We start from the raw sequence: 23,801 nt of genomic DNA on the forward strand, positions 1-23,801 counted from the left end.
CAGAGCCATTACTTTGCCTACAAAGGTCCGTCTAGTCAAGGCTATGGTTTTTCTAGTAGTAGATGTATGGATGTGAGAGTTGGACTATAAAGAAAGCTGAGTGCCAAAGAATTGATGCTTTTGAACTTTGGTGTTGGAGAAGACTCTTGAAAGTCCCTTGGACTGCAAGGAAATCCAACCAGTCAATCCTAAAGGAAATCAGTCCTGAATATTCTTTGGAAGGACTGGTGCTGAAGCTGAAGCTCCAGTACTTTCGCCACCTGAACCGAAGAACTGACTCACTGGAAAAGACCCTGATGCTGGGAAAGATTGAAGGCAGGAGGAGCAGGGGATGGCAGAGGATGAGATGGTTGGATGGCATCACCGACTCAATGGACATGAGTCTGAGCAAGCTCCGGGAGTTGGTGATAGGGAAGCCTGGCGTGCTTCAGTCCATGGGGTCGCACAGAGTCAGACACAACTGAGCAACTGAACTGACAAAGTGGACTGATATTCATGATGCATTGTTTGTTTTGTTTTACTAGTGATTGTGTCTACAGTCTTTTATCTCTGACACTTGACTATGTACGTAACCTTTCATGTTCATTTCTGATAAATGGGAACGCAGGTTCACTGCCACCTCCTGGAATCTCTCTCTGCTCACTTTCCAAGCTGTCCTCAACGTCATTAGCCAAAGTGGGGTTTGCCATCCATTCCCTGCATGTTGTAAATCTCATGCTGTTCCCTGTGTCCTCCATGCCATTTAGGTTCTGGTAATCGTTCTGACACAGTTAATATAAAACGTCTTCAGAGAATAGGAGACGATGAGAGAGGAAACAAAACAGAACTTTAACATTATCTTGAAAACAAATGTTACCACTTAGGATGCAAAATGTTGGCACATCATAAAAATACGAGTGTGGAAACAACCATAGTTGTGCTCAGTTTGGAGTGATGGAAAGTATTTGACTTTAATCAAATAAATAATGCTGGAATATTCAATATAAGGGTTGCATCCTCTGACATAGTTCACTCTCCAAAGTGTTATCTAGTTTGAACCATAGTTTCCTAGGAATTTCCACTGCAACCACAAAATTGGACATGAGCTGAAATGTAGCTCCCAGAGCTAGACCTCAAGATTTTCTAAATTCCAAGCTATGGGTATTTGAGAAATAATAAACTTTTACTGGTCTTAACAATAATCTCTGCTGTATAACATAAGAAAATTGGAACAGCTACAGTCTACATATTTTGAAGGTGATAAAAATAAGCCTAAAACAAGTGGAATCGTCTTCAACCTGTGCATCTATTTTATATTGAAAGTTAAACATTTAAAAACACATGCTGGGCTTCCTTGATGGTCCAGTAGTTAAGAATCCACCTTGCAATGCAAGGGACACTGTTTCGATACCTGTTTGGGGAAGATCCCACATGCCGCAGAGCAACTAAGCCTGTGCACAACTGCTGGGCCAGCGCTCTAGAGCCTGTGAGCTGCAAGTACTGAAGCCCACGCGCCTAGAGCCTGTGCTCCGCAGTGAGAGAGAGAAACCACCGCAACGAGAAGTCAGTGCAGTGCAACGAACAACAGCCCCTGCTCCCGACAACTAGAGAAGGCCCACGTGCAGCAACGAAGACCCAGGACAACCTATATAAATAATCTTTAAAAAAAATGCTGTTGTTCTTACTAAATGTCGAATCTAGAACTAGTAATTCTGAGTGCAGCAGTTTAAAAAAAAAAAGTTTAGATACTATTTTTTTATACTTCATATCATACAATAGCTCATGTATAGTTGAACTATATATATAAAATCACTACATTTTTAGATTCTCTCATAGCATGGTTATGATACCAAAGGGAATATTAGGTATTGACTCACACATTGCTGCCAATGAGTGCTTCTGGATGTACTTCAAACCGACTTAAACAACGAGCACTTAGCCCATTTTTTTTTTTACTTTTTACAAAAACTTGCTCCTTTAATAGAAAATGATTATATAAAGTTGTTTACATATATGCCTTCTGAGTAGAAACCCTAGAAATGCATATACGTAGGTCAGCAGTCAGAATACATGCTTTCTGCTAGTAGAGTTAACACTTCTATAATTAGACCGATGACTTCCTTTTAGTTTGGAGGTCTGGGTCTGACTCACAAGGCAGGGCCTGGGGTTTGGCCCTGGCAAAGACAAAGAACCTCGGAGCTAGTTGTGGACACCAGTGGGCTTTCCGTCAGTTCATTTATACTTCATCTTCCAAGTCAGGAAGACTCCACAGTGGTGGCTACTGTGGTCTGTCCTTGGAGATTCTGAGCGGTGCAGATGTAATAACCTGCGTCAATGGTCTCAAAGTCTTCGATGCTCAGGACACTCTGGGAGATCCTTGTGGTGTGCCCAAGTCCTCTGTGGATCAGCCGCCAGGAGTCCTGAATCGTCACGGGCCTTTCATCCTGTTGAACAACACCCACGGGGACTGGAGCACAAACCACACGCTGCTCTCACCAGCTCCCATTCATCTGACACTGCTGAGTATCCCTTTCAAAGTGCAAAAGACATGCTCCTACAGGACTATTTGGTATGCGCAGCTCATGGGAGCTCTGACACTGCCTAGTCAGTTTAGGCTGCATTTTTTTTCCAAGCAGGGCCTTGAATTTCATTATGCTGTTTGGCTCTCTCTTCCTGCCCTTTTCTTCAAGTTTCTACTTAATATAAATTTTACTCTTTTGGAACTTCAAGAATGTGGGGCTGGTATTAGGCATAAAGATACAGATAAATTTTTCCACCGCTCTGCTGTTGACACTGCTCACGTTCACCCCTTGGTACAGTGGTTCTTATTCGCAGAACTAAGAAGCCCAAAGCACTCACCTTGTAAATGAATATGAGCTCACAACTGTTCAGATTTGGGGGAGGGAGACACGATTAGTCCAATGTGCCCTAGGACTGCAGTGGGTGGAAAGCTGTGCCCGGGATGGATAATAATATACCCGAGGTGACTTCACTCCCTATTTCTAGAAAGTGAGATGGTCACTTCTGAGATGCTTCCTCCAACTTCGGTGATAAGTAGTGTCTTCTGAATTAGTTTAACACAATTGTAATATTTACAGTATTACTGAATTAATACCCTTTCTGCTAATAATTAGCAATGTAAAGAAACCAAAAAACCTCTCATGCAAGCTATTAATGTTTTCTAAATGGGACAACACTTTAGATACAAGTACCTAGCACTGGGAAAGCACTATTCTCCAGGGAGAGTTATTTTCCACCAATCACAGCCCTTCGACCAGAAGCATATTGGCTGCCAAGTACATCTTAGGATGCCAGATCCAGATCTTTTCTGGCAACAAGGGGATCGTTCCATGTTGGTAGCGAGGCTGTCTATTTTAGTGAGCAGACGAGGCCCATGGCTGCATGTGCTGGAGCTGCGTTTATGGCAAGTCTATTTTAAGATAACCTCAGCCTCACGGCACCTTTTCCAAGGCCTGGGTTTACATGCTGACCTGGTGGGTGTCTGCTCAGAGTTCTCTGCCCCGGGGACCAACTTTTACATGGCAAAGGCTAAAGGACTCCAGAAGGAAGGTAGATTGGCCTCCAGCTAACCCAAAGTTAAGACTGCAAATTGAGGTTGGGGTTGAAGAAAGGAGGCCCCCTCCTTTCCTGTTCATGCCCTTGTCCCCTTCCTTCGGGTTCATGAAGAAAAGAGGGTACATTGACTAAATTACCTAATGGAACTCAGTCACTTTTTCCTGTTCTTTAAAAAAAAGCCATTTATTGGCTTGGCCAAAAAGTTCCTTTGGGTTTTTCTATAACAGGAAAAAACCTGAATGAACATTTTGGGCAACCCAATATAAACATAATTGAAACATTTTAGCAGCAAACCAGCAAGTTCTGGCCCTAGCAGGGCTCCACACGTCTCTCATGCATCTTAAGTGACCGTCCTCCTCACTGACTGGGGGTGAACAGGGAACTAGACACTAGAGCAGCTGGCCGAGGCCGGGCCACGCTCACCTTCTGCCCTGGGTAGGTCCACCTGAATTCCACCTCCACGTCTGGCTCCCCCAGGACTGTGCAGAGGACGCTCACATCATCCCCGCCCTTCACCTTGTTCGAGGATGCCAAGATGGTCGTTGACGGAGGGCCCCTGGGAACTGGAAGTGAGCAGAGGACAGCGATGTGAGATGCCATCCATGGGCAAGGGTGGCAGACACAAACCAACAGACGTGTTCTCTTCTCTGGGCAGATATGGGACATCCCTGCCTTTCTTCAGCTGCCCAACTAGCATCCAACCTGCTCTGTCCACTACTTGGGGCTTTATGACACCTCTTCTCTGTCTACCTTGGTGGTCCAGAATGGGGTGGACATCCAGAGACCCCCAGATATTCCACTTGTAATGAGACAAGCCCAGAAGATCTGCGAGGAGCTCGTATGAGTGAAAAGGTGGAGAGAGAAGAAGGGGTTTGAGAGCAGAACAAGGGGAAGGAAGACAAGGCAGTCTGGAGGGAGGACCACCGACAGGGGAAGACAGACAGACAGGCATATGGCTCAGCAGCCTCAGGAGGAAGAGGAGCGAGTCAGAATCCACCAACAGGAGAAACGCTTGCAGGAAGAGCGTGCAGGATCTTGCCTTCACGGCATTGCAGAGACAACGTTCTTCATCAGGCTCAGTCCACTCGAGTAATTTTGAGGGCAGCATGGATCCAGGAACGTGCTGGGAGAGGAGGCTAAGGCAGGGAACCAGCCAGACATGGTCTCCAAGCCCTGGGGCCTCCATTCCAGCAGAGGAGGTGCACCCTCAACAGGCCACTGTGTGGTGGGTTTAGAACCTGAGCTGTGGGAAGAACCGAAGGAGAGGCCCAGAGTGCCACGGATGTTTAGACTAAAACCTGAAGGCCTTCAGGGAAAAAGGGAGGGACCGGCATACAGGCCCCGAGGGGAGTAGAGGGGAACCCTCGGGAGGGCAGAGGCCAGCCTGCAAGACCATTCAAGCTACGTGGAAGATTTTGACTTTGGTTCTAGGAAAAGTTCATTAGTTCAGAGGTTCATTGGTTCAGTGGTTCATTTAGCCCACAGAATGGTTTTAACTGGACCAATAATCAGTTACTGGGTGGAAGATGGAGAAAGTGTGGGCATGGAAGAGACCAGTTGGAAAGGTACTCATGTTAGACCAAGGAAGAAGTGATGATAGTTGAACTCTTTTTGCAGTAGGATGGACAGCAGAATTCAAGGGCTTTGATGGAATGAGTCAAAATGACTGGGAGGAGCTGGGAGTGTTTCGGGTTCCTGTACCGCGGAACTGCAGCGCCATCACTGGGATGAGGGCAACTGAAGAACCAGGCCTGGGAGGAAGGCCCAGAGCTCAGGAAAGGGCCTGGGAGGCACCTCAGTGCAGGTGTTAGAGAGACAGTTGGGTACACGAAGCTGGCGATCCAGGCCACATCCATTCCCCCGGGAGCGACTGGTACACAAATGTGCAGCAGCGTGTGGCTATGGTCGAGACCACCCAGGAGGAGCAGGAGGACAGACAAAAAAGTGCCTGGGGGAACTCCAACATATAAAAGCTAGGAGAGGCAGCTCATTCTATGAGGCCACCATCACCCTGGTACCAAAACCAGACAAAGATATAACAAAAAAGGAAAAATACAGGCTGGTATTACTGATGAACAAAGACATAAAAATCCTCAACAAAATACTTGCAAACCAAATCCAAAAACACATTAAAAGGATCATACACTACGATCAAGTGGGATTTATCCCAGGGATTCAAGGATTCTTCAATGAATGCAAATTAATGTGATAATCATATTAACAAACTAAATAAAAACCAAATGATCATCTCAATAGATGCAGAAAAAGCTTTTGACAAAATTCATTGCCCATTTATGATAAAAAACTGTCCAGAAAGTGGGCACAGGTAAGTATTATATTACCTCAACATAATAAAGGCCATATGTGACAAACCCACAACTAACATCATTCTCAGTGGTGAAAAACTGCAAGCATTTCCAATAAGGTCAGGAACAAGATAAGGGTGTTTACTCACACCACTATTCTTCAGCATAGATTTGGAAGTCCTAGCCACAGCAGAGAAGAAAAAGAAATGAAACAAATCTAAACTGAAAGGAAGAAGAAGTAAAACGATCACTGTTTACAGATGACAAGATACTAAACATCAAAACCCTAAAGACACTACCAGAAAACTATTAGAACCCATCAATGAATTTAGTAAATTTGTAGAATTATAAAAATACACAGAAATCTATTGCTTTCCCATATACTAACAATGAGAGATCAGAAATTAAGGAAACAATCCCATTTACCATCACATCAAAAAGAATAAAATACCTAGGAATAAACTTACCTAAGAAGGCAAAAGACCTGTATTCAGAAAACTATAAGATGCTGAAAAGTGTGAAAGTGTTAGTGGCTTAGTCATGTCCAACTCTTTGCAATCCTATGGACTGTAGCCTGGCAAGCTCTTCTGAACTCCAGGCAAGAATACTGGAGTGGGTTGCCATGCCCTTCTCCAGGGGATCTTCCTGACCCAGGGACTGAACCCAGGTCTCCTGCATTGCAGGCAGATTCTTTACCATTTGAGCCATCAGGGAAGCCCCATAAGATGCTGATGAAATAAAAAATGACACATACAGAAAGTCAAAATGACCGTACTACCCAAAGAAATCTATGGATATAAACGCAATTTCTATCAAATTACCAAAGGCCTTTTTTACAAAGCCACAGTAATCAAAATAATATGATTCGGACACAAAAACAGAAATATAGATCAATGGAATAGGACAGAAAGTCCAGAGATAAACCCAAGTACCTACGGTCACCTAATCCATGACAAAGGAGGCAAGACTATGCAATGGAGAAGAGGCTGTCTCTTCAGCAAGTAGTGAGGGAAAACTGGATTGCTACATGTAAAAGAATGAAATTAGAACACCTCCTAACACCGTACACAAAAATAAACTCAAAATGCATTAAAGACCTAAATGTGAGTCTGGATACTATAAAACTCTTAGGAGGAAAACATAGGCAGAACACTCTCTGACATAAATTACAGCAAGATCTTTTTTGATCCACCTCCTAGAATAATGAAAATAAAAACAAATATAAATAAATAGGGCCTAATTAAACCTAAAAACTTTCACAAAGGAAGCCATAAACACAATGAAAAAACCCACAAAATGGGACAAAATATTTGCAAACAAAATGACTGACAAAGGATTAATCTCCAAAACATACAATCTGCTCATGCAATGCCTTATTAAAATAACAAAGAACCCAATCAAAAATGGGCAGATCTGTATATGCATGTCTCCAAGAAGACATATAGATGGCCAAAAAGCACATGAAAAGATGTTCAACATCACTGTTTACCAGAGAAACGCAAATCAAAAGTACAATGTGGTATCACTTCACACCAGTCAGAATGGCCATCATCAAAAAATCTGCAAACAAGAAATGCTGGAGAGGCTTTGGAGAAGGAACCCTCCTATCCTGCTGATGGGAATGTAAACTGTTACAACCAATATGGAGAACAGTAGGGATATTTCTTTAAAAAACTAAATATAGAACTACCAAATGATACAGCAATCCTACTTCTGGGCACATATTCAGAGAAAACCATAATTCAAAAAGATAAACGTTACCCAGTTATTCATTGCAGCACTATTTACAATAGTCAAGATATGAAAGCAACCGAAGTGTCATTGACAGAGGAATGGATAAAGAAGATGTGGAACATATATATACAATGGAATATTACTCAGCAGTAAAAAAGAATGATGCCATTGGCAGCGAAATGGATGGGCTTATAGCTTGTCATACCGAGTAAAGTCAGAGAAAGACAAATATATGATATCACTTATATGTGGAATCTAGAAAAACGTTTCAAGTGGGCTTATTTACAAAACAGAAATAGAGTCACAGATGTAAAAAAAATAATCTATGGTTACTAGGGGGAAAAGGCAGGGGAAGGATAAATTGGGAGATTGGAATTGACATATACACAGTACTATATATAAAATAGATAACTAAAAAGGACCTACTGTATAGCACAGGGAACTCTACTCAATACTCTAATGCCCTATATGGAAAAAGAATCTATCTAAAAAAGACTGGACACATGGATACCTGTAACTGATTCACTCTGCTGTACACCTGAAACTAGCACAGCATTGTAAATCAACTATACTCTGATAAAAATTAAAAAAAGAAAAAACTTGCAAGAGGCAAAGAGCTGGCAAAGATAAGAGAATGCGGTGGCTGAAGAAGCAGGGGGAAATGGCACCAGGGAAGAGGGGGGTTTTATGTAGGCGAAGTAAAATCTAGAAGGACGAAGACAGAAAGTTGTCTGCTGAACTTAATGGCCTGGGAGGCCCTTCCGCCAAGGCTGCTTTGGCGGAGCTAAGGGAGAAGACTGGAGCCGGGTGGGAGGGAAGCACCCCGATGGGGCCGGGGAGGGCTCTTTCAGGGAGTGTGGCTGTGATGGAGGAGAGAGATGGCTGCAGCGGAGGGTGGCGAAAGGAGGCTTGAGAGAGTTATTTGACAGCAGTGTTGGAAGCTGTGGCCTCATGAATAAGCCCCAGGGCTGAGACCCAGAGTCATGAAGGGACCCAAATTCTCAGAGAGCAGTCAGCTCTGGAGCCACCCATCCTATCGCAATGATGCCCGGGCGGGAACACGGCTGCAGAACACTCTGCCTCACACGAGGACCATCAACCGGGCTCATGTCAGAGTGCTCCGAGCGAAAACAAGAGAGAGTCCCTCCTCTCCTCCCTCGCAGGGCTGGCGAGTGTGCCTTCTCTCCTGGAGGTCGGAGGAGACGCCCCTCACCCGCCGCCCCTGGCGCCAGCAGCCAGGATGGAGAGCGCGGGAGGATGCCGCGGGGATGTGGGCCTGCTGCTGATCACGCACGCGGAGCCTGGACCAGAGAGCGCGTTGGAAGAAGCTGAAGAGAAGGGAGTTGGGGCTGGGGGGATCATAGGCAATAAAGTGTAACATTCTAGAAATGACAGCGCTGCAGAGGAGCCTTTAAGAACAACCATCTGTGCCTCCTGCTCTCCCGCCACCACTGGGGACAGCCATACCCGACACTGACCAGCCGGAAGGGGCTGGCGTCTCGCCGGGAAGGGCTTACCCTCCGCGTAGAGCAGCTGGTACTTGACGGAGATCTGAGACTTGCCCCCCGCCTCTGCCTTGCAGTAGACCACCCCCTGGTGGCCGACGTGAGGCTGCAGATACACAAAGCCTCTCTTCAGGTCGTAAACGATGTCCGTTCCGTTGGCCGGGATCTCCTTGGCGGGAAACTCCCTGTGGAGGGTGACCTTGGCCGACAGGACGGTCACTCGGCAAGGAACCACAGCCTGCCTGTCCGGGTTCAGGTAGACGACATCAAAGTGACTGGGAGAAGGTACGAAGAGTTCACCTTTCTCTGCAAAGGGAAAGACGGGCTCATTTAGTCTGGAAAAACAGGGTGAGAACACTTAAAGTGATACTTACATATTCAGGGCACAAAGATGAGAGGGGATCGGCAGTGTACTTCAAACATGGAGTCCTTAGCAATTGAAAAGGATATTTTAACACATTAAGGGCTTCCCTGGTAGCTCAGACGGTAAAGAATCTGCCTGCAATGCAGGAGAACTGGGTTCCATCTCTGGGTGGGGAGTCTCCCCTGGAGAAGGGAATGGCAACCCACTCCAGTATTCTTGCCAGGAGAATCCCATGGACAGAGGAGCCTGGCAGGCTACCATCCGTGGGGTTGCAAAGAGTCAGACAGGACTGAGCAACTAAAACTTACTTTCACTTTCATTTTAATACATTACTGACCAGGGGATTTTTGCAGAAACTAATGCCTGTGGCCATCAATGTGGGTAACAAAAGACGTATTAATATGTCTCTGGTCAGTAAGTTGTTTAAAAAAATGAGTTTCCTTTTTTGGATGAAGGATATTACTGCTTGTGTTCTTGAAGGAAACAAAATCAGTATTAACTCAAGCCCAAATCAGGCCCACTGGTTTACCCCACTGAGGAAGCAGTGAAGGAGACTGGTTTCCTTGTGCTAAGAGCAGCTTTAACACCTAGGAACCGTCTGCCGTGTCTCTAGAGAGGTCAGCCCCACAGCCCTTGCTCAGTAACTGGGAGGGACTTCCCCACTCAGCAGAGCCTCTGAGATGGGCCCAGTGTGGTGCTGGTGTCTTCACAGCCCAGAGGACCTCATTTCTGCCCAAGGTCAGTGGAAAGAGAATTAAGCAGGGACACACAAGGAGCCAGCTAGTCTCGGGTTCTGAGCTCTGTTTTGGCGGCCACTGGGCTGGGGACCTTCAACCTGTTTCTTACACTCTACCTGTTTCCTGAGAAATCACCCTGCATGTTCTTTAAGCTCTTGATGGTGGCATTTTTTTTTTTCCTTTCATTTAAGGCATTTGGATCTAGTGCCCTGAGCAGGGATTGAACCCAGGCTTGCTGCACTGGGAGCAAAGAGTCTTAGCCCTGGACCACCAGAGGAGTTCTAATGATGGCATTTTCATCTTAGAGAAATGAGAACTGGTTTCCCTGTACTTTGCTCAGCACAGTCAAGGGACTCTGAATTGTGGGGTGTGTGTTTTTTGTTTGGGGCATGAAACATTAAATACTTTGTTTTCTGGATCATTCCATGAGAGATTATAGTGCTTGCTAAGAGAAATCGTTGAACTGAATCACACCCCAACCTTTGTTAAATTGTCTCCTATGTTTTCCAACCGTATTTCTGAAAGTTATTCTTGGCTTGCTTCACTAGCCTTTGTGCCCTAGTTGTATGACTTTGTGTTTTACATTGAGAATAGAATTCCTGGACACAATAGCAAATGCCGTCATGGGCCAAGAGTTCTTTGCCTATAAGTATTATAATATTTTTAATAATATCAGCTTCTCTAACGTGGAATCATGGCTCAGGAAATCTCCACCTTTTGTAAGACTTTCCATCAGGCCAGGCAGTTTGCGCCACTTCACAATATGTTGCCTTTAAGGCTTAGGCAAGGCTACCTTGGTCAACATCTTACCTAACACCCCTGTGTTCAAGTGGAGTAAGTCCACGTGGCCTTGTATGTGTCACTTCACCTCTCTGTGCTTCAGTATCCCTGTTTCTAAAGAGAAGAATTTGGAGCATTTGTATTAAAGATCTCTTTGTCAGTCAGTTCAGTTCAGTCGCTCAGTCATGTCCGACTCTTTGAGACCCTATGGATTGTACCACACCAGGCTTCCCTGTCCATCACCAACTCCTGGAGCTTGCTCAAACTCATGTCCATGTCCATCCAACCATCTCATCCTCTGTCATCCCCTTCTCTTCCTGCCTTCAGTCTTTCCCAGCATCAGGGTCTTTTCCAGTGAATCAGTTCTTTGCATCAGGTGGCCAAAGTATTAGAGCTTCAGCTTCAGCATCAGTCCTTCCAATGAATATTAAGAGTTGATTTCCTTTAGGATTGACTGGTTTTATCTCCTTGCAATCCAAGGGGCTCTCAAGAGTCTTCTCCAGCACCACAGTTCAAAAACATCAGTTCTTCAGCACTCAGCTTTCTTTATAGTCCAACTCTCACATCCATACATGACTACTGGAAAAACCATAGATTTGACTATACAGACCTTTAAAGGCAAAGTAACGTCTCTGCTTTTCAATATGCTATCTAGGTTGGTCATAACTTTTCTTCCAAGGAGTAAGCATCTTTTAATTTCATGGCTGCAGTCACCATCTGCTGTGATTTTGGAGCCCAAGAAAGTAAAGATATCTTTTTAGCAAATATTTAAGGAAGGTGTGATTGTCAGATTCAGAAAGAACTTTTGTTTTAAGGTTTTGTATAGAAATCTGACCACTTCATGGATCACAGCCTTGTCATGCAAAGGGGTTTGTGTAACTCAATGAAGCTATAAGCCATGCCATGTAGGGCCACCCAAAATGGACAGGTCATGGTGGAGAGTTCTGACAAAATGTGGTGCACTGGAGCAGGGAGTGGTAAACCACTCCAGTATACTTGCCATGAGAACCCCATGAACTGTATAAAAAGGCAAAAAGATCTGACACTGAAAGGTGAGCCCTCCCAGGTCAGAAGGTGTCCAGTAGTCTACTGGGAAGAGTGAAGGACAATTACTAATAGCTCCAGAAAGAATGAAGCATCTGGGCCAAAGCGGAAACAACACTCAGTTGTGGATGTGTCTGGTGATGAAAGTAAAATCCGATGCTGTAAGAACAGTATTGCATAGGAACCTGGAATGTTAGGACCATAAATCCAGGTAAATTGGACATGGTCAAGCAGGAAATGGCAAGAGTGAACATCGACATCTTAGAAATCAGTGAACTAAAATGGATGGGAATGGGTGAATTTAATTCAGTTGACCATTATCTCTACTACTGTGGACAAGAATCCCATAGAAGAAATGGAGTAGCCCTCACAATCAATACAAGAGTCCAAAATTCAGTACTTAGGTTCATCCTCAAAAAACAACAGAATGATTTCAGTTCATTTTCAAGGTAAACCATTCAACATCACAGTAATCCAAGTCTATACCCCAATCACTGATGCTGAAGAAGCTGAAGTTGATAAGTTCTGTGATGACCTAGAAGACCTTCTGGAACGAACACCAAAAAAAGAGATGTCTGGTTTATCATAGGGGACTGGAATGCAAAAGTAGGAAGTCAAGAGATACCTGGAGTAACAGGCAAGTTTGGCCTTGGAGTACAGAATGAAGCAGGGCAAAGGCTAACAGAGTTTTGCCAAGAGAATGCACTTGTCATAGCAAACACCCTTTTTTAACAACACAAAAACCAACTTTACACATGGACATCACCAAACAGTCAATCCTGAAATCAGACTGATTACATTCTTTGCTGCCAAAGATGGAAAAGCTCTATACAGTCAGCAAAAACAAGACCGGGAGCTGACTGTGGCTCAGATCATCAGCTCCTCATAGCAAAATTCAGGCTTAAACTGAAGAAAGTGGGGAAAACCACTAGGCCAGTCAGGTATGACTTAAATCCCCTATGAATATACAGTGGTGGTGATGAATAGATTCAAGGGATTAGATCTAGTAAACACAGTGCCTGAAGAACTATGAATAGAGTTGGAATATTGTACAGGAGGCAGCAAACAAAACCATCCCAAAGAAAAAGAAATGCAAGAAGGCAAAGTGGTTGTCTGAGGAAGCTTTATAAATAGTTGAGCAAAGAAGAGAAGTGAAAAGCAAGGGAGGATAGGAAAGGTATACACCAATAAATGCAGAGTCCCAGAGAGTAGCAAGAAGAGATAAGATGACCTTCTTCAATGAACAGTGCAAAGAAATAGAGGAAAACAGCAGAAGGGGAAAGACTAGAGATCTCCTCAAGAAAACTGGTAATATCAAAAGAATATTTCATCTAAAGATGGGCATAATAAAGGACAGAAATGGTAAAGACCTAAAAGAAGCAGAAGAGATCAAGAAGAGATGGCAAGAATACCTAGAAGAACTACACAAAAAAGATCTTAATGACCCAGTTAACCATGATGGTGTGGCCACTCACCCAGAGCCAGACATTGTGCCATGTGAAGTCAAGCAGGCCTTAGGAAGCACTGCTGCCAGTAAAGTTAGTGGAGGTGATGGAATTCCAGCAGAGCTACGTAAAATCCTATAAGATGGTGCTATTAAAATGCTGCACTCAATCTGTCAGCAAATTTAGAAAACCAGCAGTGGCCACCAGACTGGAAAAGGTCAATCCTCATCCCAATTTCCAAGAAGGGTAGTACTAAAGAATATTCAAACCACCAGACAATTGCACTCATCTCCCATGCTAGTAAGGATATGCTCAAAATCCTTCAAACTAGACTTCAGCATTATGTGAACTGAGAACTTCCCGATGTTCATGCTGGTTTTGGAAAAGGCAGAGGAACCAGAGATCAAACTGCCAACATCTGTTGGATCATAGAGAAAGCAAGAGAATTCCAGAAAAACATCTACCTCTGTTTCGTTGACTATGTTAACATCTTTGACTGTGTGGATCATAACTGTGGAAAATTCTTAAAGACATGGGAATACCAGACCACCTTACCTGCCTCCTGAGAAACCTGTATACAGGTCAAGAGCAAACAATTAGAACTGGACATGGAGCAACAAACTGGTTCCAAATTAGGAAAGGAGTCCATCAAGGCTGCATATTGTTACCCTGCTTATTTAACTTATATGCAGAGTACATCATGAGAAATGCCAGACTGGATGAAGCACAAGCTGGAATCAAGATTGTGGAGAGAAATATCAGTAATCTCATATACACAGAAAACACCACCCTTATGGCAGAAAGTGAAGAGGAACTGAAGAGCCTCTTGATGAGGATGAAGGAAGAGAATGAAAAAGCTGGCTTAAAACTCAATATTAAAATAACTAAGATCATGGCAAACAAAGGAGGAAAAGTAGAAGCAGTGACAGATTTCCTCTTCTTGGTCTCTAAAATCACTGAAGATGGTGACTGTAGCCATGAAATTAGAAGACAATTGCTTTTTGGCAAGAAAGCTATGACAAACTTAAACAGTGTGTTAAAAAGAAAAGACATCGCTTTCCTGATAAAGGTCCATATAGTCAAAGCTATGGTTTTTCCAGTAGTCATGTATGGATGTGAGTTGGACCATAAAGAAAACTGAGCACTGAAGAATTGATGCTTTTGAACCATGGTCCTGGAGAAGACTCTTGAGAGTACCCTGGACTGCAAGGAGATCCAACCAGTCCATCCTAAAGGAAATCAGTCCTGAATATTCATTGGAAGGACCGATGCTGAAGCTGAAACTCCAATATTTTGGCCACCTGATACAAAGAACTGACTCACTGGAAAAGACCCTGATGCTGGGAACGACTGAAGGCAGGAGGAGAAGGGGACGGCAGAGGATGAGATGGTTGGATAGCATCACCAAATCAATGGACATGAACTTAGTCAAACTCCAGGAGATGATGAGGGATAGGGAAGCCTGGAGTGCTGCAGTCAGTGGGGTCTCAAGGAGTCAGGCAAGACTTGGCAACTGAACAACAACAGGAATGTGAACCAGTGTGCAGACCCAGTAGAATAAGCAAACAATTTGAATTTCAGAACAAAAGTGAGGCCTTACTTCCTATACTGTAATCCATGTTTTGAAAGAAGGAACCACACCAGTTGCTTTAACCAATAGAAAAATAAAATGTATTTGCCAAGTGAATGGAGTAAGCAAGGCTGCAGGAAGAATATATGAATGAGTAAGCAAATTATTATCTATAAATTAAATCTGTCCAATTTGCACTTATTCATTCCTGGACATTTATTGAGCATATACATATTTTTATTAATTCAACTGAATTGCTGTAACTTGATAAATTACAAAAATTTAATGTCTTTTAAAGTAAAAAAAAAAAACCTGCCATTAGTAGAATCTATGTACCCAAAAAAAAGTGTGTTCAAGTTTATATTTAAAGTTATGGATCACAAATGCCTCTACAAATATGCTTGGTATCTACTCAAGTGGATGACATACATTGCTTTAAAAAAATAAAACACATGGAAACTTAAGATTTTTTTAAAATTAGTTAATAGGCGATAAACTAAAATCCAAATTATAACAAACTCCACACTTGGTAAAATGCTGGTTCATGCCTCTTACTATGAGGAAGCCCTACTGCTGGTAATGTTTCCCTCCACTCCCCTGCCTTGATCTGGGAGGTGGTTACATGATCTGGGAGGTGGTTACATGATCTGGGAGGTGGTTAACTTGAGGATCAGTCACTGAGCTGTGACTGAGTTGTGATTTGTGTATTTCCCACAGTATAAGTCATACTTCAATACGAAGTTAGAGCAGGGGAGAAGAAAAAGTCTCTAAGAGCCTCCTGGATGAAGATTGAATACAAATATAACTTGTTCAGTTCAGTTCAGTCGCTCAGTCGTGTCCGACTCTTCGCGACCCCATGAATCGCAGCACGCCAGGGCTCCCTGTCCATCACCAACTCCCAGAGTTCACTCAGACTCACGTCCATCGAGTCAGTGATGCCATCCAGCCATCTCATCCTCTGTCGTCCCCTTCTCCTCCTGCCCCCAATCCCTCCCAGCATCAGAGTCTTTTCCAATGAGTCAACTCTTTGCATGAGGTGGCCAAGGTACTGGAGTTTCAGCTTTAGCATCATTCCTTCCAAAAAAATCCCAGGGCTGATCTCCTTCAGAATGGACTGGTTGGATCTCCTTGCAGTCCAAGGGACTCTCAAGAGTCTTCTCCAACACCACAGTTCAAAAGCATCAATTCTTTGGTGCTCAGCCTTCTTCACAGTCCAACTCTCACATCCATACATGACCACAGGAAAAACCATAGCCTTGACTAGACGGACCTTTGTTGGCCAAGTAATGTCTCTGCTTTTGAATATGCTATCTAGGTTGGTCATAACTTTCCTTCCAAGGAGTAAGCGTCTTTTAATTTCATAGCTGCAGTCACCATCTGCAGTGATTTTGGAGCCCCCCAAAATGAAGTCTGACACTGTTTCCACTGTTTCCCCATCTATTTCCCATGAAGTGATGGGACCAGATGCCATGATCTTAGTTTTCTGAATGTTGAGCTTTAAGCCAACTTTTTCACTCTCCTCTTTCACTTTCATCAAGAGGCTCTTTAGTTCCTCTTCACTTTCTGCCATAAGGGTGGTGTCATCTGCATATCTGAGGTTATTGATATTTCTCCTGGCAATCTTGATTCCAGCTTGTGTTTCTTCCAGTCCAGCGTTTCTCATGATGTACTCTGCATAGAAGTTAAATAAGCAGGGTGACAATATACAGCCTTGCCATACTCCTTTCCCTATTTGGAACCAGTCTGTTGTTCCATGTCCAGTTCTAACTGTTGCTTCCTGACCTGCATACAGATTTCTCAAGAGACAGGTCAGGTGGTCTGGTATTCCCATCTCTTTCAGAATTTTCCAGTTTATTGTGATCCACACAGAGGCTTTGGCATAGTCAATAAGGCAGAAATAGATGTTTTTCTGGAACTCTCTTGCTTTTTCCATGATCCAGCGGATGGCCATTTGATCTCTGGTTCCTCTGCCTTTTCTAAAACCAGCTTGAACATCAGGAAGTTCACGGTTCACATATTGCTGAAGCCTTGTAGCAGTTGCTTAATCAAAAATTGCACAAATTAACAGTCAAAAGCAGCTTCACAGTGTTTATAATCAAACTCTAGGAAACACACACGCAAAATGGATGCCAGACATTTCTCTGTGTGGGTGGTGGGAAGCACATGTTCTGAGAGACTCCAGAGCCAAGAGCCTCCATAACAGCCCATCTTGGTTCTGTAATGCTTGAAAAGACAAATTGCTAAACCCTATCCTGAAAATTCAACTGGACTCTCAGTGTTGAGGAATAAGAAAACAATACAATCCATTCAGTCACAGCTCTGATGCAGGTTTTTTTGAAAGTTGAAATGTTGATTTTTCAGCCTTCCTGTGACACCCAAAAGGGCTTCCATAAATTAAGAAAGAGGATCCACCTCCAGAACTTAGAGAACCTATTACCCAATGAGACTTTCTGCTCAAAGTTAGCTCTTCAGTTCAAAAATCTCAGTTTTAATAACCATTATTTGGGGAAGACACAATAGTGCTAATCACAACAAAGAATTTTCATTCTGCAATTTGAAACATGGTATCAGTCCTTGTCCAGAATAACAGGTCCCATGAGCCTTAATTAATCTCCTTTCCACTGCCGCTTCCTAGTGTGGTACCATTCTATGGGCACGTGGTACCATTCTGTGGGCATGTGGTACCATTCTATGGGCATGTGGTACCATTCTATGGGCATGTGGGCACTTCTGGGTGGTGCAATCCAGAATGAGGCTCAGAAGCAATGGCCGTGAACAGCTGTCAGCAATTCTGACGATGCCAGTTATGCTAGCTTATGTGTGTCTGTCAATCTTTCCATCACCTTGTCTTAAAAGTAGGTTAAGGGACTTCCCTGGTGGTCCAGTGGCTAGGACTCCACGGTCCTAACGCAGGGGGCCCAGGTTCGATCCCTGGTCAGGGAACTAGATCCCACATGCTGCAACTAACAATTTACTCACTGCAACTAAGACACAGCACAGTAGTCAATCACTCTACAAGTCAATTGATTGATCAATCAATCAATGGGTTAAGGCAGTAAGAACACTGGATCCTGGACCAGAAAAAAGGGATATGACTCTTTACTCTGCCACTTGAAGTCAAGTCACCTCACCCTGTTGTATCTTAGCATCAGCATTATTATTTCTAGTGTGCAGAGTTGCTCAGTTATGTCCCACTCTTTGCAACCCTATGGACTGTAGCCCGCCAGGCGCCTCTGTCCATGGGATTTTCCAGGCAAGAATACTAGGGTGGGTTTCCTTTCCCTCCTCCAGAGGATCTTCCCAACCCAGGGATCAAACCTACATCTCCTGTGTCTCCTGTATCGCAGGCAGATTCTTAACCCACTGAGCCATCAGGGAAGCTTCCCTGATTATTGCTAAAAAAGAGATAATTAGCTTCTGCTAATTTCCTCAGAGCTTTGTGGAAATTAAATGAGATGCACGTGTCTCCAGAATCACAGAGCACTCTGCTGATGTATCTGCTCGCCAGAGAGGAGCTCTTTGGGCAGGATGGGAGAATGTGTGAGATTTTGCTGAAGTGTTCATTAAAGGTCAGAGCCTATGGTTATCTGAACTGTAGATCTGAGTCACGGGAAATCTACAGGTACAACAGATGGATTCAGGATGTAGACAAACCTCATTACAAAGCCTACTCAGACACTAAGGAGGCCTCCTGGCTTCACCTGAAACGCCTCAGACAGCAGAAGCACCAGGGCATGGCATTTGAAAGATTCCAGAAAGCTGTCCCTGACCTCTGAGGCTTGTTGGAGAACATCTTCCCCAAATTTTAGAATATAGAGCTCAGCAGCAGAAAAGGCTGGCAAGCCACTCTGCAGTGCCTGCTTCTCCAAGTGCAAGTTCTGCCTGGGAAACCTGGCCCTGGCCCTGCAGGGGAGGAGAGGCCCCTGACCGGCAGTTTCAAGGGCTGACACGGGCACAGGTGTCAGCTGTGGAACGCTGTCCCAAACCTCAGCTCGTGGTACTCACAAGGACAAACTCAAGGAGACCGTTAGCCAGGCATTCTCTGACAGTGGCAGTTCCAGAAAGGAGGTCACCAGAGATTGTGAGAGCGCAGGGACTGGATGTGTACAGCCACACCACGCAACAGAGCTCTCTGTGCCGATGGCTCTTCTGTCTCCACTGTCCAGGAGGGTAGACACTGGCCACAGGTGCCAATGAAGCACTTGAAACATGGCAGCTGTCACTGAGAAGCTGAATTTTTAACTTTGTTTAATTTAAAAAAATTTAAAAAATATATTTGTATAGCCTTGGCATGGGAGAGAATTTTTTTTTTTTTTGGTAGTGCCTCATGGCATGTGGGACCTTAGTTCCCTGACCAGGGGTTGAACCTGCATTCAAAGCACAGAGTCTTAACCACTGGGCTGCCAGAGAAGTCTTGACCTTGTTTAATTTTAACTAATCCCCAACGACATTTGAATAGTCACACACGCCTCAACTTCAAACCCATAGTCTCAAATCCACACCCATACCATCTTCTTTCTCTTGACATCAGTCAGTTCAGTCATTCAGTCATGCCCGACTCTTTGCGACCCCATGGGCTGCAGCACGCCAGGCTCCTGTGTCCATCACCATCTCCTGGAGTTTGCTCAAACTCATGTCCATTGAGGCGGTGATGCCACCCAGCCATCTTGTCCTCTGTCGTCCCCTTCTCCTCCGCCTTCGATCTTCCCCCTGACGTAGCAGATCAGTTACTAAGTTTTATGTGTGTGTGTGCTTAGTTGCTCAGTCACGTCCGACTCTCTGTGACCCCATGGACTGTTTCCCGCCAGACTCCTCTGTCCGTGGGGATTCTCCAGGCAAGAATACTGGAGTGAGTTGCCATTTCCTTCTCCAGGGAATCTTCCAAATCCAGGGATAGAACCTGCATCTCTTAAACCTCCTGAACTGGCAGGCAGATTCTTTACCACTAGTACCACCACATGTCTGCTGGCTGCCGTACTGGACAACGCAGGTACAGACTCTGGGACCACACAGTTCTGGGTGCAAATCCTGGTCCAGCCACTTCTTACCATCTGACCTGAAGGACTTACTTAATCTCTCTCAACCTCAACTTTCCCATTGAAAAAAAGTACATAGTAGTAATTACCCTAAACAGGTATTGCAAGACTTACATGAAATAATTGATGTAAAGCCTGAGCTTTTCAGAGTCTGGGAAATAGGGAGTGTTTTCATTGTCCTTATCTGATAATCAGCATACAGAGGGAACCTTTAATATGGGCAAGTCCAGAAGCCTGGAGAGTTCTGCCAGTGCAGCCAGCCTCTTACCTGTGAAGAAGATGTAGGTGGAGCCCGTCTTGGCCTCATCCCTCCTGCAGACATAGCCGGTGCAGAGCTGTCCCCAGCAGCTGAACTCACCCGTGTCGGCCGCAGTGGAGTTGACCAGGGTCAGCTGGCCGTAGCGTTCATGCTGCTTCACACTGTCAACAAAACCACAGCCGGTCACCAGGGCCGGGACCTGGCACCCATCTGTCTCCGCTCCATCGCCCTCACACATGAAGCCCCGAGGCTCCGGGCAGAGGGCCCTTCTCAGATGGTGCTGATGAATAAAAGGGTGTACTGGGGGGAAAGTGTGTTGGGGGTAGGTGAGGAGGCAGAGGGGAAAGCCTTTCTTAGAAGCAGGCTAAGACAATAACATTTGACATCAATGACAATGACATTTTCTCAAGAGAAGACATTCTCTTCGACCCCAGAACTGGGGTTTACTTAAGTAAAATCACTGGTGTGTTGCAATGCAGCTGCACACATTCAGCCACAAAGACTTGGGTGGGCGTTTTGCCTTCAGCTTTGGTTTCTAATGAGTTTATTTAACAGCAGTCAAAGTGAATGAAAGCACACAGCGTTATCCAGGATGCAAAACCTCTTTACTCAGTAAGAATAAGTCTCTGAACACAAGCTTGGAATCTTTGAGATGCTGAATTACTATATTTCAGATAAGAACTGCCCCTTAAGGAGATCAAACCAGTCCATCCTAAAGGAAATCAATCCTGAATATTCATTGGAAGGACTGAAGCTGAAGCTGCAATACTTTGGCCACCTGATGCGAAGAGCCAACTCACTGGAAAAGCCCCTATTGCCAGGGAAGATTGAGGGCAGGAGGAGAAGGGGACGATAGAGGATGAGATGGTTAGATGGCATCACCAATTCAACGGACATGAGTTTGAGCAAACTCTGGGAGATAGTGAAGACAGGGAAGCCTGGCGTGTTGCAGTCTGCGGGGTCTCAAAGAGTTGGACATGACCTAGCAACTGAACAACAAGGAAAAAATGCATTTGTTGCTAAGATGTGGAGCCTCAATCATGTACCCACCTTGGTCAAGTATTTAGAGCTTTGGGGCACTTTTCCCCTGGCCTCACACTATTATTTCTACTTTATTTCCTCATTTTTTATCTCTTGTATTTTTCTTGTGTTGCATGTGAATATACTTGCCAACCCCTTCAGGTCCTTGTTGAAATGAGGACAGAAAGAAATATGTATTATTATTATCTCTGGGATTAGCTGATTGTTATAATTCCCTGTATTATATTATGTTAGGAACCCAGATGTATCATCCTTGGGTTTGACCCCCTCCTCTGCCTACCCTCTATGGCCTCAGCCTGTGAGGATTCCAAAATAAATGGTCCTAACTGAGGATGAATCTGCAATACCCACACATCTCACCCCTCTGGGATCCACATACTTTTCTGACACAGTCGAGATTCTTTGGTTGTAGGTGTCAGTAACATCGGTGGTTCGGTCACCACTTTAAATTTAGCACGCAGCACCGCATCTGGCTGGTTGGTCTTCAACACAGCCTGTTCTGGCCTCTGCGGAATGGCTGCTCAGCCCACCAGCTCTGCCAGGAGGTGCCTCTGTACTCCCACTCGGCCAGTCAACTGCTTCCTTTCAACTGAACGGAAATCTCTCCTCCTTCAGGAAGCTTCTAATTAGAACCAACTCAGGAATCGCCCTGCGTTCTCCCAGTGACGTAACCGGCCCCCTCCCACTCACCCATCCAGTACCTCTGGCTTCCAGTTACTACAATGGATGGGGACAACTTTGAGGGCAGGGATTCCGCCCTATTTGCTTTGTATTCTCCGAGCAACAAATCTGTGCACAACACAAAGCAAAAATTCTCTAGAAACGAGGAGACTGAAATGAAGTTGCACAACAGTGTTGGAACTGGAAAGAACCTTAAAAAGCAGGCATCCAGTTCCCAATTTTGTGAATGAGGAGACCGAGTCTCAGAGAGCAAACAGGACTTTCCTGAGACCCACAGCTGGAGAACAGCTGAACAAGACTGTCTTCCTTAAATCAATTAAGTGTGTGCCCTGTACCCACTCATTATATGATAAATGCATTTAAAGCACTTGCTGCCACGCCTGGTTCATTGTGCTATCCTAATTGTATCTTAATTACATACTCTGGCAGATTAGTAGTAGGCATTGTGAATACTACAGATACACACACCCAAATTGGGGATGGCCCTCGGCACAAATAAAAGTGGCCCTCGAGGATATTACAACCCAGCTGAGGAGCTAAAACTAATAGTCACGAAGAGATCAGAGAGTAGCTAAACTGATGCCCACAGCAAGAGCAGTAGGAATTCTGAGAAGGGATTCCTCACTGTGGGTGGCAGCTTTGAGGAGGAGGTGGGACAGGCTGGACTCGGAAAGGTGGGGTGGGGGGCCGGCAGAGGGCTGAAGGCTGAACTTGCAGGGGCTGGGAGGGACCTTCTCTGTTCATATCACTGCATGTCCCTGGTGTGTGGTGGGTAGCAGGCACTTGATGACTTGGGGATTTAATCCACTAATCACAGAAGGAGATGGAGGGAGGGGGTGACAGTCACAGGGCCTGTGGTTGAGAACACTGAGAGGGTATACATGGTGCTCAGCAGGGAGCAGGGACCACCCTCAGATTTGGAGGTGGGGAGTGAGGACCCCCCTTAGCCACTCCTAGCAAGTGGGGAGAATAGGCCATGGAGAGGAGGGAGGAGGAAGGAGGAGGGGAAGGAGGGGGAGGAGGGAAGAGCAGGGAGGGGAGGGAGGGGAGGCAAAGGCTCTTACTGGGATGAACAGCCCGTGCTGGGGCCAGGCTGGGTGTCAGCAGTGGAACAGACGTGAAAACAAGATGTGTTTTCTTAGGGAAGATTCACGACAGACTGGGTATACAAGATGGAAGAAAGACACATGGCTAAAGACCTCTCAGTTTGTATTTCCACATCATGGAAAGAATGGGGTTTTAACTAAAATGGCATAGCTGAGAAGAGAAAGGAGATGGGGGTGAGCAAGTAATACATTGCCTGTTGGAGATTCTGAATTTATGGTAGTATGTGGGTCAGGTAAGTGTGGGTGTCGTGTGAATCACTGGAAATCCAGGCCAGGCACAGAGGAGTGAAACAGCTCTAGATTTATTTTGGGGGACACCATCTACAGGGGCTGTGAGCAGGAACTAAAGGAATGAGTGAACTCAGTGAGGGAAAGTGTGGACAGGAAAGGGAAGGCTAAGGACAAACCAGAGACAAAGCAGGGGGCCAGCAGGAAGAGAGGAGGGGGAAGGAAGGGAGGAGTAGAATCAGGAATGAAAGAAGAGTCAGGAGGGGATCACCAAGGAGAAACAGTCAAGAAATTGATGGTTAAACTCATCAGATGCTCTTCATTCTGATTCATGTCCTCCCCCCTCCACAGACACACACACACACACGCACGCGCGCGCACACACACACACACACACACACACACACGCA

General features: G+C 44.9%; 1 protein-coding gene across 1 annotated transcript in view; it reads right to left on the reverse strand.

Moving 5' to 3' along the window:
* Positions 1 to 809: 809 nt before the first annotated feature.
* Positions 810 to 23,801, reverse strand: part of PDGFRL (platelet derived growth factor receptor like) — a 74,625-nt gene continuing 51,633 nt past the window's right edge. Inside the window, exons 3-6 of the mRNA XM_086380655.1 lie at positions 20,345 to 20,496; positions 9,113 to 9,406; positions 3,979 to 4,118; positions 810 to 2,423 (exon numbers count right to left, since the gene is read on the reverse strand). Of these exons, the coding sequence (XP_086236781.1) occupies positions 2,235 to 2,423; positions 3,979 to 4,118; positions 9,113 to 9,406; positions 20,345 to 20,496 (775 nt within the window). The 3' untranslated portion in view covers positions 810 to 2,234. The remainder of the gene's footprint in view (positions 2,424 to 3,978; positions 4,119 to 9,112; positions 9,407 to 20,344; positions 20,497 to 23,801) is intronic.

Source organism: Bos grunniens, chromosome 27 (genome assembly GCF_055505025.1).
Source record: "Bos grunniens cultivar Pamir isolate PY7600 chromosome 27, Bosgru_T2T1.0, whole genome shotgun sequence".
Classification (NCBI taxonomy): Eukaryota; Metazoa; Chordata; class Mammalia; order Artiodactyla; family Bovidae; genus Bos; species Bos grunniens.